The following is a 13,806-nucleotide window of genomic DNA, read 5'->3' on the forward strand; positions in this document are numbered from 1 at the left end:
GTTTGTCTGTCTGGCTGCATTAAGTAATTAATGCAGTGCTGTTAAAGAAAGAATATCATCACAATTCATACATCATGCATCAGCTCTATCTAGTACTGATTTCCTCAATTGCTTAATTAAGCAAGCTCTTCTTGAACAAATCGAGCTAGCTAGCTATCTAGTCTGCATGGATCATGACACATCAGATAATTGGTTTCAGGTACATTAATATGCAAATTACTTTACTTTCCATGGATATATATATAAGCATTAATTAATTGGTTAGTACTTAATTACCTTAATGCATGCATATATATTTAGCAGGGAATTACATTAATTGATAATATTAATGAAGATGGAGCAACAATATTAATGGAGTCATCTTCATCACCATCACAATCATCATCATCATCTCCTAGTACTACTGCTACTACTACTACATTAATGGTTGATATGCTAGCACGGCCACCTGGGCTAACTGAGAGGAGGTTGAGGCCGCCGCATGACCTGTCACTCAAGTGTCCCAGGTGCGATTCAACCAACACCAAGTTCTGTTACTATAACAACTACAGTCTCACTCAACCCAGATACTTTTGCAAGACCTGTCGAAGGTATTGGACAAAGGGTGGAACCCTAAGAAACATTCCTGTCGGTGGTGGATGTCGTAAGAACAAGAAGGCCACGGCTGCTGCTTCTGTTGTTGTTACAAACAACAAGATTAATACTAATCCATCACCCTCTTTACTACACTTGTCTGCTTCTTCTTCTTCTAATTTTATGCATGGATCGGGATCCACAGACCTTGCCAATTTCATGGCTGATCATCACGGCAACAACCCCCCTAGCTTTATGGCTGGAGCTGGAACTGGAATGTACAATAATATTGGCATGATGCCATTTGACTTCATGGATACCAAGTATGATCAGTCGACCTTGTTTGAACAAGGTACTACTACTAGTAGTAGAAACTATGATTTCATGGGAAATGCTACTCATCATGACCATATGGGCTTCATTGGACTAGGGATCAATAATGGGATCATGGCCTTGGGACCCAATTTTCATGCACTTTGTCCTTCTCATCCTCCATTTGATGACAATACTGTTATTAATAATGCCATCACCTCTAATTTCATGGAATCAAACGCTACTATTACTAACTATAGTATCAATAACCCAACTCATGATCATCACAATAATAATAACAACCTAGTAGTAGAGGTGAAGCCCAATCCCAAGATCTTGGCCCTTGGATGGCAAGACCAGGCTTGTTTTGATGTCGGCAAGGACTCTTATGGATACATCAACGGTGCTACTACTATGGGATCTTGGCCAGGTTTCAATATCAACGGCTCCAACTCCTCAAACCCCATGGTTTAAGAAACTTATGTGGCGCCCGAGAACCTATTTGTGGGTGATCGTTGCTGCCTGGGGATAATTAAATTAAGAAGCCTATTTATTATTGCTTTTTTATAATTAGTGTTCAGGGTTTTCTTGAATTGACTTAACAAGAAGCTGGAGTATTAGAGTTTATGGTTTTTATGTATGAATCCATGCATTGCTTGCCTTCAATTCCTTTTACATTAATATTTTATGAATTTGTTGCCTCTATACCACATGAATGAAAAAATATTGCATATATATATATATATATATATAAAATTGACAATTATACTTCGTCGCGGTTTTCGAATGATATTTGTGTCTCCCGTTACCCTATTCTTCCCAAACATTAATAAATATATAACCTCACTAATATATTTATTTATTTTTTATATTAGTTTTAAATATATTTTTTTATAATATTATAAATTTTAAATATATTATAATATTAAAAAAAATCTTTTATAAATTTTATTATTATTATTATTATTATTTAGAGAATATGTTATATCAGTTTCCTTGAGAGATTTTTCTCCTAAAGACCAGGATATAATAAAAAAGGACCATTTCAAAAATATAATTGAATGAAAATGATAAATGAATCCGTCCTTTGCCATCCATAATTATAATCATTTAATGTTAGCCACTTAATTAAAAGGGAGAAAAAAATGAATAAAAATTGTATTTTTTTTTAAAGATATTTAGTAGGGTTAATTATGCATCATCCCTTAGAAATAGCAATCTCCCCCATTGAATGGGATGATGATATTATAATACGGCAGCAGCAGCAGCAGCAGCAGCAGGGTCCTGTGATCTATCTCATCTCTGGATCTTCCCGAGCAAGGAAAAGGAAAAGGAAAGGTAGAGTGATTGAAATGAGGCCTCAAATAGTGTTATTCGGTGACTCTATCACGGAACAATCCTTCAGACCAGATGGATGGGGTTCATCTCTTGCCGATAAATACTCTCGCAAGGTTGTTTCCATTTTCACTATTTGATCTCTTCTTCTTTTCACTTTTAACCATTTCCTTGTCATTCATTGATTTTTAGGCCGATATATTGGTTCGTGGATATAGTGGCTACAATACCCGCTGGGCTTTATTCTTGCTGCATCACCTCTTTCCTTTGGTAACACTCTTTTCTTTTCTTTTCTTTTCTTTTCTTTTCTTATATAATAATAAATAAACTGTCATTTTAAGGCTCAATGTAGTACAGATTACATGATCATAGCAACTGAATCCTAATAAAGGAACTTAACTTGTTCAAATCAGTGTGTTTTTAATTCAAATATACAATACAACTTTATGTGAGACCTTTGATCCAAGTAAAGGAGAATCAGTTGCAGGGCTTATTCAGTTTTACAAGTATTTCATGCCCCCCTGGATGAAATATGCTGGGGGATAATACATCTGATCAATCAATAGTTGAGATTAGAAAGGAAAACAAGTGTGTATTTTCTGTCAGAAACAAGAATTATGACCTGTTAGAAAGAATGCTTAGCCATAAACTTGTCTTTTCCCGGTCATTGCATTTCAGGGAACAACAATATCTCCTGTTGCCACCACGATATTTTTTGGAGCTAATGATGCAGCGCTTTTCGAAAGGACGAGTCAAAGACAACATGTTCCTCTTGGGGAGTACAAAGAGAATCTAAAGAAAATTGTTCAACATATGAAGGTTCGTGCTAATTGTTTGTTTTATTTATTCGCATATATATATTTATGTTTCTTTTAGTGGTGACATTTTAAGTGCTATATTAGCTACTACCTGTATTTTCGAAGGAATGATCAATACTTGAAAAGAATATGTAAATGGTAACACTGCTCTGCAATACCCTCATACATATATAGTAGGAAAGAGATTACTGTAACTAGTGTTAAATGAAGCTTATAAACCGTAGAGAAGTTGTATTAAGGTAGTTACTGATGCAATGAGAATTAGTTTATGCTTTTTCTCTCATCACCTCAGTTTTCCCATCTCTTGCTTCAACCATTCTGTTAACTTGTGGCAATTTGAAAATGATCTTAAAAAATACTTAACTATCTTCTCAAAGCTAGATTCGTCGGCGGCTCGGTATAACAGATACAGAGTGTTATACCGAGCCCGCCTTGTCTTTAGCTTGAACGACCTTCAACTGGACATTTGAATACCCATCTGTGTTCGTCGGTTTCTCATACCCAGTGTCGATCACATCCCAGTTATCTTGGTAGACGAGAATGGTCTTTATCTGCACATTCCAGTTGTCTTAGTTGGGCTTTTTGTCAGCTTGGGTAGCGGTCACATTGTTTAGACCTGTTATTTCTCTCAAATGCTTACATTCAACTCACACACCTTACAAATTGGTATCAGAGCATCTCCATATCAAATGGATTGCTACAAGTCTTTATAGGCAAAATATTTGCCTTTTCAAATGCCAAAATAAATCATTATGCCTATTAAATAGGTCTGCCACCCATATTTCTTGTTATGTCACTTGCGTCTAAAACCATTCATACTAATATTCTAGGAATAATAAGCATAAAAAAATAAACTTATTAATTTAAGTTTTACAACCGTTAGTATACCCTAAATGTTATCATGATCTATTCTTGTATATTTATTGCTCCTTTTTTGCAGCTGAATTTCCCACTTATAAAACAAATATTTAATTTTATATTAGCAATTTTGGAGATATTGTTGACACTTGATATTTTATTGCAATATAAGACTTTTTCATTGTGGAGTTTGTACTCTTTCGTTCCTTCTTTCAATTATCACATGCAAATTTATTCCACCAATGACAGTCTAGGGGCTGGCTTGTTTGATGGTTTTTTTTGGTATTTAATCCAAATAAACTAATATCTCATCATCAATCACTTTTTTCATTAAATCATTCTAAGGCTATTTCATAAACTAAAATATCAAATACCCTTACACTATTCATTATAACATTTCAAAAACTAAATACTAAGGCTATTTTGGCCATTTGACCAAATAACCCAAAATCTCACTTTTTCATCAAAAAGATTTGAAATATTTAAAAAAATAAAAATAAATAAATAACACATCAAAACAAACTCTAGTTGCTAACCAAGGCATAGTTAACAAGTAAATAGCTAAGAAATTGTTGACTGCAGGATTGTTCCCCTTCCATGCTTGTTATACTCATCACCCCTCCACCAATTGATGAAGAAGGGCGCATGCAATTTGCAAGGTACAAAATCTTCCAATTTTATTTATATGGTGCACTATCATTGATGATTCCTTGTACAAATTAGGTTATTTTACCTCTAAACCAGGTGTTGGGTTCAAAGTTTATTATTATTATGATTATTATCCATCTTGTTCAAGTAGAATAATATGCCTCCACTGCGCTTTCAGTTTGTTATTCTTAGAATTAATGCGATGTTGATCTAAACTTGCACATATAGATTGCAATACGGTAACAATGCAATGGAACAACCAGAAAGAACAAATGAGGTTGCAGGAAGTTATGCAAAAGCATGTGTTGAATTGGCCAATGAACTTGGTCTTCCCTCCATCAACTTGTGGTCTAAGATGCAAGAAACCGAAGGATGGCAAAAGAAGTTTCTTAGGTAAGTACACTTAAAAGACTAATAAGACGTAAATTTGATAAGAGTTAAATGAAGTAATTTTTTATTTTGGTTTGGTTTGTGCAGTGATGGGCTGCATCTTACAGCAGAGGGGAATGCAGTTGTTTATAAGGAAGTTGTAAGGGTTTTCGAAAGAGCATTGCTTAATGCTGAAGAGATGCCATATGATTTTCCTCACCACTCTGCCATAGATAGTAAAAACCCTGAACTAGCCTTCCACCCAGCCTGCAATATCTTATCTCCTTGACATCTTTAATTAAACTGAATTTCATTTTCACGAGACACCCCTCCCACTCCATTACATAAATCTCATTTCATAATTTATTCCATTTCTCATTATTACTATTATTATTTATTTATTTATTTATTATAAATGGTCCTGGTGTTACTATTATTACTTATAGACTAGTTCTCAACTTGCTTGTGTGTTATTATGATATCTACCCATTTTTAATTTGATTTTTGAGTTATTTGAAAACTGATACTTTTGTTCTAGTAATTTTTGTCATCAATTACCATCATACTGAAATGCCCTCAAATTGAAAGTGTTCTTTACTTTTCTTTTTTTTTTTGGTTAAGTTTATTAAAGCATCTTTAAGAGTTAATAATATAAATCGATATAGTAATTACAGAAATTTGGAACTTGAAAAATGAACACACACACAACAAACATCAAATTGATTCTCTCTTTTATCTTAAAAAAAATTTGGAACTTGAAAAATGAACACACACACACAACAAACATCAAATTGATTCTCTCTTTTATCTTAAAAAAATGTTTGTATAATCAATCATATTAAATTTACCACTTGTTCTTGACTAAGCTAAAAGGAAGTGAATACTAAATTTATTCCTTTCCCCAATTGCCATCTTTATTAAAAAATAAAAAATTATTATATATTTTGATTTTGATAAAATTTTAATTTCTTCAGTATTTAATATATTTCTATATTTTTAAATATATAATTGAATTTTATTAGGTATATAAAAGAAAATAAACTTATTTGTAATTCAATTATTTGTTATTTTGTTTGAAACTCAATTGGTGTTTTTAGCCAATAAAATGTTTAACTTTGTTTCTTGAAACTCAATTTTTTTTTTTGAGTTTTTTTTTTTTTAATGAAATGACTCATTTTTTAAATAAAAAAATTTAAAAAGAATAAATAAAAAAAAATAGAGCAATTGTGTGGTGATAGAAGGCATTTGAAGAAGTTAGGAGAAAATTGAAATGTATAATGAAAGTTGAGAGGTTGGTTATCAAATTAATCCAATTAAAAAAATCTGGCAGTGGAAACCCTGACAATCATCAATGGCGGCACTGTTTACTCCTTCCCCACTACAGGTCGGATTCTGATTCTCTCTTCTTCTTCGACCTGCAATCCAATCCAGAACAAGATTCTCTTTTTCCATCTCCCCGCCTCCTCTTCTCATGTATGTTCAAGTTCATCCATACTAGATTTGAATATCTTCATTTTCATATTGATTTTATTTTTTTTATGAATTAGTTGATCTCTCTTCAGAAATGGCTTCTTCAGCATCTCTCTATACGATTTCGTTAAACAAATCAAACCATGTTTCCAAATCTCTTGAATCAACTGATAATCTGTCTCCCATTAAGTTGAGCATTTCCAACAAATCGGTTCTTCCCAATTTGAATCTTATGTCTTCTGGGAGCCGAAAGCAATGTGTAAGAAGGTGTTCAGCTTTAGAGGTCAATAAGAATAACAACTCGATTTTAGCTGGAAATAAGTTTCATCTCGAAGATGTAATAGAAGCTCAGCAGTTTGACAGAGATACACTTAGTGCGATATTTGAAGTGGCTAAAGAGATGGAAAAGATTGAGAAGAACTCAAGTGGAAGCCAAATCTTAAAGGGTTATTTAATGGCAACCTTGTTCTACGAGCCCTCTACTAGAACAAGACTCTCTTTTGAATCAGCTATGAAACGTTTAGGTGGTGAAGTTCTTACCACAGAGAATGCAAGAGAGTTTTCATCTGCTGCAAAAGGAGAAACACTTGAAGGTTGTTTTCATCAACTCAGTTCTTGTTCCATGCTTTTGTTCTGATTTCATGATTTTCATTTGCAGATTCTATAAGAACTGTTGAAGGGTATTCGGATATAATAGTAATGAGGCACTTTGAAAGTGGTGCAGCCCGAAGAGCTGCGGCCACAGCTAGTATTCCTGTTATTAACGCTGGGGATGGTCCTGGACAGCATCCAACTCAGGTTGGTATAATGCATTTCCATTTTTGCTATTTACTAGTTTTCTTAAAACTTACTGTTTTTCTAGATGAATTTAATGCAATGAACTTCTGAAATTTTGCTTAGGTGGTTTTTATAACTTAATTATCACTTAATTTAAATAATTTAGTGTTTATTTGATATTTTTTTATCTAAAATAACTTAATTATTTTGATTCAACTCAAATTAAGTTAGAAAATCATCGGTATACAAGGAATGACTTAACTCGGTAATATAATAAGAGTGTAGAAAAGGCAATTTAAAGACCTCCAAATTAATCAAATTTGTTTGCTAAGTCTTTTGGAGTTTTATAAGCTTATTTCTAAGACTTGGGATGAATTTTAAAAGGGCAACAATTTGTGTTAAAAATGACCCAACATAGAAAAGTTTAACAAGTTTTTATTTTATTTTTAAAATTTGATACTTGATGCAACAATGTAATTATTTTCATCCTAATTGATATTTTGAACAACGTTTGTTCCACATTTTATTAAATACCTACATATCAAGTGCTTAGAATAAAGAGATTTTCATTTAGTTTATTCAACATTTCTTTTCAAAAGACACTTAAATAATCCAGCTCATGAAATCCAGTATTCAACATTGAATTCTTAATTTTTTAATTTTTTTTTCCAAATGCGACTGAATTTGTTACTCTGCCCATGTAACTTTAAGGGTTTGGTTTATAACAGGCTCTTCTTGATGTGTACACGATTGAAAGAGAGATTGGAAAACTAGACAGCATTAATGTTGGATTGGTTGGTGATCTAGCAAATGGCAGGACAGTAAGATCACTTGCATATCTATTAGCCAAGTTTAAGGATGTTAAGATTTACTTTGTTGCCCCTGAAGTGGTCAAAATGAAGGTACACAATTATATTTAACAGGGATAATAATCGTTCTATTTGAAACAAGCTGTGTTAAGTCTTGTTTGGATGAATTTAGGATGACATAAAAGATTATCTGACCTCCCAAGGTGTAAAGTGGGAAGAGAGTGATGATCTAATGGAAGTTGCATCTAAATGCGATGTGGTTTACCAAACGAGGATTCAGAAAGAGAGGTTTGGGGAGAGGATTGACCTTTACGAAGAAGCTAGAGGGAAATATATAGTGGATAAGTCTATCTTGAATGTGATGCCAAAGCATGCTGTAGTTATGCATCCTCTTCCAAGGCTCGATGAGGTTTGGGTCGATAATTTTGTGTTTGGCATATTGGGTTGTTATGATAATCTATACTCTTATATGCAGATAACGGTTGATGTTGATGATGATCCAAGAGCAGCTTATTTTAGACAAGCCAAGAATGGTCTTTATATTCGGATGGCTATACTGAAACTACTTCTGGTTGGCTGGTGATTTCCATTTTTATTCAATAAAAAAGCCTTTAGCATTTTGTTTGGGAATTTCCGAATTTTGCAGATATATGAGGTTATATTATTGTCTTGACTGAAGAGGTTTAAAACATTTTTGCCCAACATAATGAGGCTGAGGTTTGACATTCAAACATTTCTATTTACACGTCTTAATAGTATAATACATACTTGTGCTTGAGTTCCATTTAAGGTTTTTTTGAAAACATAGGTACAATGGGATTAATTTCTAATGGTTGGAAATTGTAATTAAATATATCTACAAAAAAAATATCTTTATAGATAATTTAAAATATATAAAACCAAAGAAGATACTTGGTATCTATGAATGTATGACATTTTTAATATATATATATATATATATATATATATATATATATATATATATATATATATATATATATATATATATATATATATATATATATATATATATATAGAAGCTAGCACTCTAACCCCCTATGTTAAAGTGGTATATCCTTGGATTGCTTTTTTCACTCTTACACAATGCATGAAAAGGAAATTATTTGAGTTCAATTTGCATGACATGCAAATGACAAATGGTTGATTGTTTTGACATGACTTTTGAGTCAAGTTGCATATTATTATTGTTAGACTCAACATTTCTCGTGTGATTTGAAATCTAAGTTGGAAAATGCCTTGAGAATGGTTGATTGCACAATGAATTATGGGCCTTATAAACCCTCCTTGTAGATGGCATTTATTAAACAATAAAATATATGCATCAAAGGAAAAGCCAACTGTAAGATGCCATTTAAAAAAACCAAAACAGTTAACCAAACATATGAACAAGATATAAAGAAAATAACATTCCCAAACATTTAGATCCTCACAAAGAGTAATTGCATTGATAAGAAGAATTCTAATGCTTCCCAAAAATCCAAGCAAATGAATAAAAAGCAGTTTCAAATTTCTAAAATCAACACTCCCAAAAAGAAGAGATGCCAAGCCATGCCAAATAAACACAAACCTGAATGCTGTGGTTTGTTCATTGATCTGTACAATTTATGTATGATCGATCACTCTGGTAGTATCTGGAAACAATCGTGAATAGTCCATTTTTATAAGAAAATATAAGGTCTCTAAAAAAAAATTAACCATCAAAATTTAAGATATAGTTCCTTGGTCCTCCTAGTAATATCTCAAAATGAACTTGCGAACCAACAAAACTTTTTTCCCCGACAAGATCTTCATGTTGTCTTGGGCTTCAAGCCCTTCACTCTCGAGTAGAGAAATACTCCAGCCAGAGCAATTCCAGTGCCTACAGAATGATGACAGTTAAACCTCTTATGACAAGTCAAATCATAATATTCTTTTTTTTATCGAAAATAATCATAATCTTCTACTTACCCAAAGAGTTGATGGGTGAGACTGGTGTGCGAAAGAAGAGAACAGAGGCCACAATAACCACCACCCGCTTCACAGAATTAGCCACAGAGTGAGTGACAGGGGATACTCTCTGCAAAATCATGTACGAGACCTGCCAACACAAAACATAACATCAAAAGTGAAATTTCAATTGGAGGAGAGAAAGATTAAGAGTACTAAAATACTATTAAAAGGAAAAAGAGAGATAAACATGTTAATCAAGTTTGTGATAAACATGTTAGGCTGAGTTGGCCATAGCAGTTGAAGTTGAGTAGTTATGAGTTGTTTAGTTTGATAAGATCAAATTAGTCAAAGTTCTATTTCCTTCATAAAGTTCTCTCTTTTCTCATCTAAGTCTAATTCTAGCTCTCATCTTAGTGCAGTTTATCATCTAATCTCAATTGTATGAAGTGTATTCTTTTCTCATCTAATTCTATATCGCATTGTATCAGCTTGACGCAATACTAGTCCCCGATCACAAACTCGGCGATTTTTCATTAGTTCCTAGCACTCGATGGTCCCGTGTCGCTTTCTTCTCCTCATTTTCATTCTCATACAAGTTCACAACTATTTATATACCTACCAATTATGTTATCTACCTTTATTTACAAGAATGTCACTAATCCTATCCTACTATTTAAACCATATGTATGGTTTTAAAGATCGTAATATTCTAACAAATGAAGGGAGATTTACAAGAGGAGGCTTGTTCTTCTTGATGTTGACTTTTTTTTTTTTAATTTTGTTTCTTGAGTTGGCTTTGTTTTTTGGGATGTAGCTTTTGACAAACAATGTCACGTCAGAACTTGTGCTTATTAGGTTTGGTTTTTTCTCCCCATGTGTGGTTTCCGTGAATATTTTATTTTATCGTTTCTCTCCCATTCCACAATTGAGTTTTTTTTTTTTTAATGAGACATGCTGTTTAGAGATCAAATCAATACAACATAAAATAGCTCAAATGTTTTCACTCAGCAGAAGCAGAAGAAGAAGATTTCTAACCTGCTGATATGCATGGAAGCATATTGCTGCAAGAAGAGACCTAATGTAAACCTCTCTAGCATCCAAACCCTAGAGGAAGCAGGGGAAATTATGATTAGAAGAACAAACATGAAATGAGATAAGCATTAAGGGTAATAATATGCAACTAAACTAAATGCACTTACAACAGATTGCAGGTATGCAGGAGTGACTTTGATCCCTTCCATCAAAACACTAACTGGAGCACACAAGATGAAGGACATGATTGTAATGATAGAGAAAAGAGTAATGTTATCCAAGGATTCCTGTCCAAATAATATAACACACTGTTATTACTACCAATGTATACTCAAATCTTAAACAAACAAAGAAATCTTGCAACAAATTCACCAACCGTGTCAATGCTTTGTTCACTACCTCTTTCTTGGCCATGAATTTTTTGCTAAGGACATTTCGGGATTGGTTTGTCAGGTTTGAAGCCATAGCACTCCAAAAACCTATCCTGTACCCAAAAAAAATAGATTGTAAGATACCCCCATTCTTCAGGCAGGATTGGAGTCATTATAAAATAGGACATTTTTCTCTATTATTACCAATTAAAAGAAACCTCTGTCATAGATGCCAATGCAATTCCACCAACAATAGGAAGAAGTGAAATAACTATCAAAGGGGTCGGTGTCTGCATAAACAGTTCAAACATGGAAAGGTTTTAGACATAATAAAAGAGTACCCACATTGCAAACATTCCATCTAAGATTACATTCCACGACAATAATATGATATTTTCAGAACTTTTTTTTTTTATATTAATAGAGATGTGGTGGCGATTTCTAATAATACAAATAGTTTATATACCTAGTCTCGAATACGGAATACGTGATCTCAAAGTTGTTTATTGAACAACTCAATGATCAAGTCGCGCTGAATTGGTATTTGCAGAGCATATTTTTATTTTGAAATGTTAAAGTTTGTATTTATAGATTTGTAGATAAGGCAAGGCCACTTCTAATAATACAAACAGTGCCTATAACAAGTCCTCAACATTTGAGTGACCTCCACGTTGTTCATTCAAGAACTAACTGTTAAGCGACAAAGAATTGGTGCATTTGCAAACCAGATTTTTTGTTGTTAAATGTTGAAATTTGTATTAATTAGAGAAACAGTGTATATAACAAGTCTTAGACACTTGACCAGAACCATTAAGCGACGATGAATTGATGTATTTGCAAAAATAAATCATGACAGGAAAAGTTGTCCACTCAGATTGTTGACATATAAATAAGGAAGGCAAACCAGAAATCATGACAGGAAAAGTTGTCCACTTAGATTGTTGACATATAAATTAGGAAGACAAACCAGAAATCATGACAGGAAAAGTTGTCCACTCAGATTGTTTCGATATAAACTAGGAAGGCTCTGAAGTAATAATTAATCATGTGTATTGAAGGGTCACGACTGAATGTGGGTCTTTTACTAAATTCCTAAAATAAAATAAAATGAATCATGTGTATGATGGATGGATGAATACATACCTCCCCCAAAAACATAGCAGAAAGGACAACTGAGAAAAAAGGCTCCATAGCCTTAACAGTATGAGTAAAAGAAACAGAAACTTTCCCAAGACTCAAATTGGTAAAAAGATTTCCCAAAGTATGAACCAGAGCCAGTGGCAAAATTGCTGCAAGCTGCCAATTTAAAAATAGTTAAGTAAAGGAAACACTTTTCATATTCATATAGTATAACTGATTATATATGTACCTGTGCCCCACTAATTTTTGGCCTTTTATAAAGGTTAAAAGTCCACATTATGATGACAAGCAAAGTACCAACAGCAAACTGAACAGTAGAAACTGTTATGGGAAATGGATACACCTTGAGCACCTGTAAATCAAAATTGTCTCATCAAATTTATTTTTTTCAAATAATCCTACAGTTAAAAGTGGGTTATTTTGGTCAAACAACCAACCAAAGATAAAAAAATTATGGCCAGATAAAAAAAAATATCCAAAGATTTGACTAGTAAACCTATAACTAAGGCCTTGCTTGAAATAACTGGATCATTGTTCAATCTACCATCCTCCTCCCATAATGAAAATCATCAAAGCAAAATTCTAGAATAATTATACCACCCTCCATGAAAACAATCCCATGAAAAATCCAGTTAGGATCAAACAGTAGAAAGCTATTTGGTATGGTAGTATACAAGACACTATTGAAAGTACAATTCTCAAAGGATAAACAATACAAAACAATAGATAATCCATACATGGGATCTAAATCTTTGGGGTAATATATATATATATATATATAGAAAAGAAGGGTTAAAAGAAAAGGAAAAGGAAATAGTATATTACCTGCTTGTTGTAAATGTTAAAATATATGTTGAAAAGGAACCATAGAACAAAAAGAAAAGCAAGCTGCAAAGTGTTGGAGAGACTGGCCGAGGTCTCAATCTCTCCGGCGTTCTTCGCTGCGTGAAGCTGAAACCCATCATCGGATTCTGGCTCCGGCACCACCGGAGAGGGAGTCGTTAACCATCCTTTCAATGACGTCGACGGAAACCGTGTAGAAGAAGAAGAGGAGTGAGAGATGGCATAGGGTGAGGTGAAAAGATGGGATCTTGAAGGAAAAGATAGAGAGATAGGATTAAATCTGTAGAAAGGAGTGGAAACCCTTGTAGATTTCTTGATTGAGATTGAGGAAGAGCAACTCAATGCATTGCTCTGCATTTTTATTTTTTTTTACTTTGATGAGCAAAAACAGCAAACTAGAGAGAGAGAGAGAGAGAGAAGTGGCCACTAGCTAGCTAGATAGCCAAGTAGGCGTAAGAGGTGGTGGCTATAAGACGTAATCTGACAAGACAATGCAACCCA

At 33.3% G+C, this 13,806-nt stretch overlaps 4 protein-coding genes across 5 annotated transcripts; 3 read left to right on the forward strand and 1 right to left on the reverse strand.

Annotated features, from left to right (window-relative positions):
* LOC124910406 (dof zinc finger protein DOF5.6-like) lies at positions 1-1,589 on the forward strand. Its single transcript, XM_047451040.1, has 2 exons — positions 1-199; positions 304-1,589. Exons 1-2 carry the CDS (start codon positions 167-169, stop codon positions 1,357-1,359), a joined length of 1,089 nt encoding a protein of 362 aa, XP_047306996.1. The 5' UTR covers positions 1-166; the 3' UTR covers positions 1,360-1,589.
* A 507-nt stretch (positions 1,590-2,096) lies between these two features.
* LOC124945544 (GDSL esterase/lipase At5g62930) lies at positions 2,097-5,451 on the forward strand. The gene is made up of 6 exons (XM_047485998.1): positions 2,097-2,336; positions 2,413-2,490; positions 2,899-3,039; positions 4,479-4,555; positions 4,773-4,937; positions 5,022-5,451. Exons 1-6 carry the CDS (start codon positions 2,238-2,240, stop codon positions 5,200-5,202), a joined length of 741 nt encoding a protein of 246 aa, XP_047341954.1. The 5' UTR covers positions 2,097-2,237; the 3' UTR covers positions 5,203-5,451.
* A 784-nt stretch (positions 5,452-6,235) lies between these two features.
* LOC124945394 (aspartate carbamoyltransferase, chloroplastic-like) lies at positions 6,236-8,753 on the forward strand. Of its 2 annotated transcripts, none has more exons than XM_047485820.1 (6): positions 6,236-6,386; positions 6,476-6,976; positions 7,042-7,181; positions 7,889-8,062; positions 8,142-8,378; positions 8,445-8,753. In XM_047485820.1, the coding sequence occupies exons 2-6, from the start codon at positions 6,478-6,480 to the stop codon at positions 8,550-8,552; spliced, it is 1,158 nt and encodes a 385-aa protein (XP_047341776.1). In that variant the 5' UTR covers positions 6,236-6,386; positions 6,476-6,477; the 3' UTR covers positions 8,553-8,753. The 2 variants fall into 2 exon arrangements, with proteins under 2 accessions (XP_047341776.1, XP_047341778.1); XM_047485822.1 differs by having other exon boundaries at positions 6,256-6,386; positions 6,461-6,976.
* A 630-nt stretch (positions 8,754-9,383) lies between these two features.
* Positions 9,384-13,721, reverse strand: LOC124910778 (phosphoenolpyruvate/phosphate translocator 1, chloroplastic-like). Its single transcript, XM_047451455.1, has 9 exons — positions 13,288-13,721; positions 12,692-12,814; positions 12,466-12,618; positions 11,527-11,612; positions 11,351-11,435; positions 11,119-11,238; positions 10,955-11,023; positions 9,938-10,067; positions 9,384-9,848 (listed from the first exon to the last, which is right to left on the reverse strand). Exons 1-9 carry the CDS (start codon positions 13,660-13,662, stop codon positions 9,778-9,780), a joined length of 1,212 nt encoding a protein of 403 aa, XP_047307411.1. The 5' UTR covers positions 13,663-13,721; the 3' UTR covers positions 9,384-9,777.
* Positions 13,722-13,806: the final 85 nt, after the last annotated feature.

Source organism: Impatiens glandulifera, chromosome 7 (assembly GCF_907164915.1).
Source record: "Impatiens glandulifera chromosome 7, dImpGla2.1, whole genome shotgun sequence".
Taxonomy (NCBI): domain Eukaryota; kingdom Viridiplantae; phylum Streptophyta; class Magnoliopsida; order Ericales; family Balsaminaceae; genus Impatiens; species Impatiens glandulifera.

Bases quoted from the DNA above. Each gene is read 5' to 3' on its own strand.
- LOC124910778 (XM_047451455.1), bottom strand. From the start codon at position 13,662: ATGCAGAGCAATGCATTGAGTTGCTCTTCCTCAATCTCAATCAAGAAA. The intron at 11,613-12,465 runs GTATGTATTCAT...CTGTTTATGCAG, and splicing joins CTGCTATGTTTTTGGGGGAG to ACACCGACCCCTTTGATAGT. The intron at 10,068-10,954 runs GTTAGAAATCTT...TTGTGTTGGCAG, and splicing joins GCTTCCATGCATATCAGCAG to GTCTCGTACATGATTTTGCA.
- LOC124945544 (XM_047485998.1), top strand. From the start codon at position 2,238: ATGAGGCCTCAAATAGTGTTATTCGGTGACTCTATCACGGAACAATCC. The intron at 2,337-2,412 runs GTTGTTTCCATT...ATTGATTTTTAG, and splicing joins CCGATAAATACTCTCGCAAG to GCCGATATATTGGTTCGTGG. The intron at 3,040-4,478 runs GTTCGTGCTAAT...TGTTGACTGCAG, and splicing joins AAATTGTTCAACATATGAAG to GATTGTTCCCCTTCCATGCT.
- LOC124945394 (XM_047485820.1), top strand. From the start codon at position 6,478: ATGGCTTCTTCAGCATCTCTCTATACGATTTCGTTAAACAAATCAAAC. The intron at 6,977-7,041 runs GTTGTTTTCATC...TTTCATTTGCAG, and splicing joins AAAAGGAGAAACACTTGAAG to ATTCTATAAGAACTGTTGAA. The intron at 8,063-8,141 runs GTACACAATTAT...GGATGAATTTAG, and splicing joins CTGAAGTGGTCAAAATGAAG to GATGACATAAAAGATTATCT.
- LOC124910406 (XM_047451040.1), top strand. From the start codon at position 167: ATGGATCATGACACATCAGATAATTGGTTTCAG. The intron at 200-303 runs GTACATTAATAT...TATATTTAGCAG, and splicing joins CATCAGATAATTGGTTTCAG to GGAATTACATTAATTGATAA.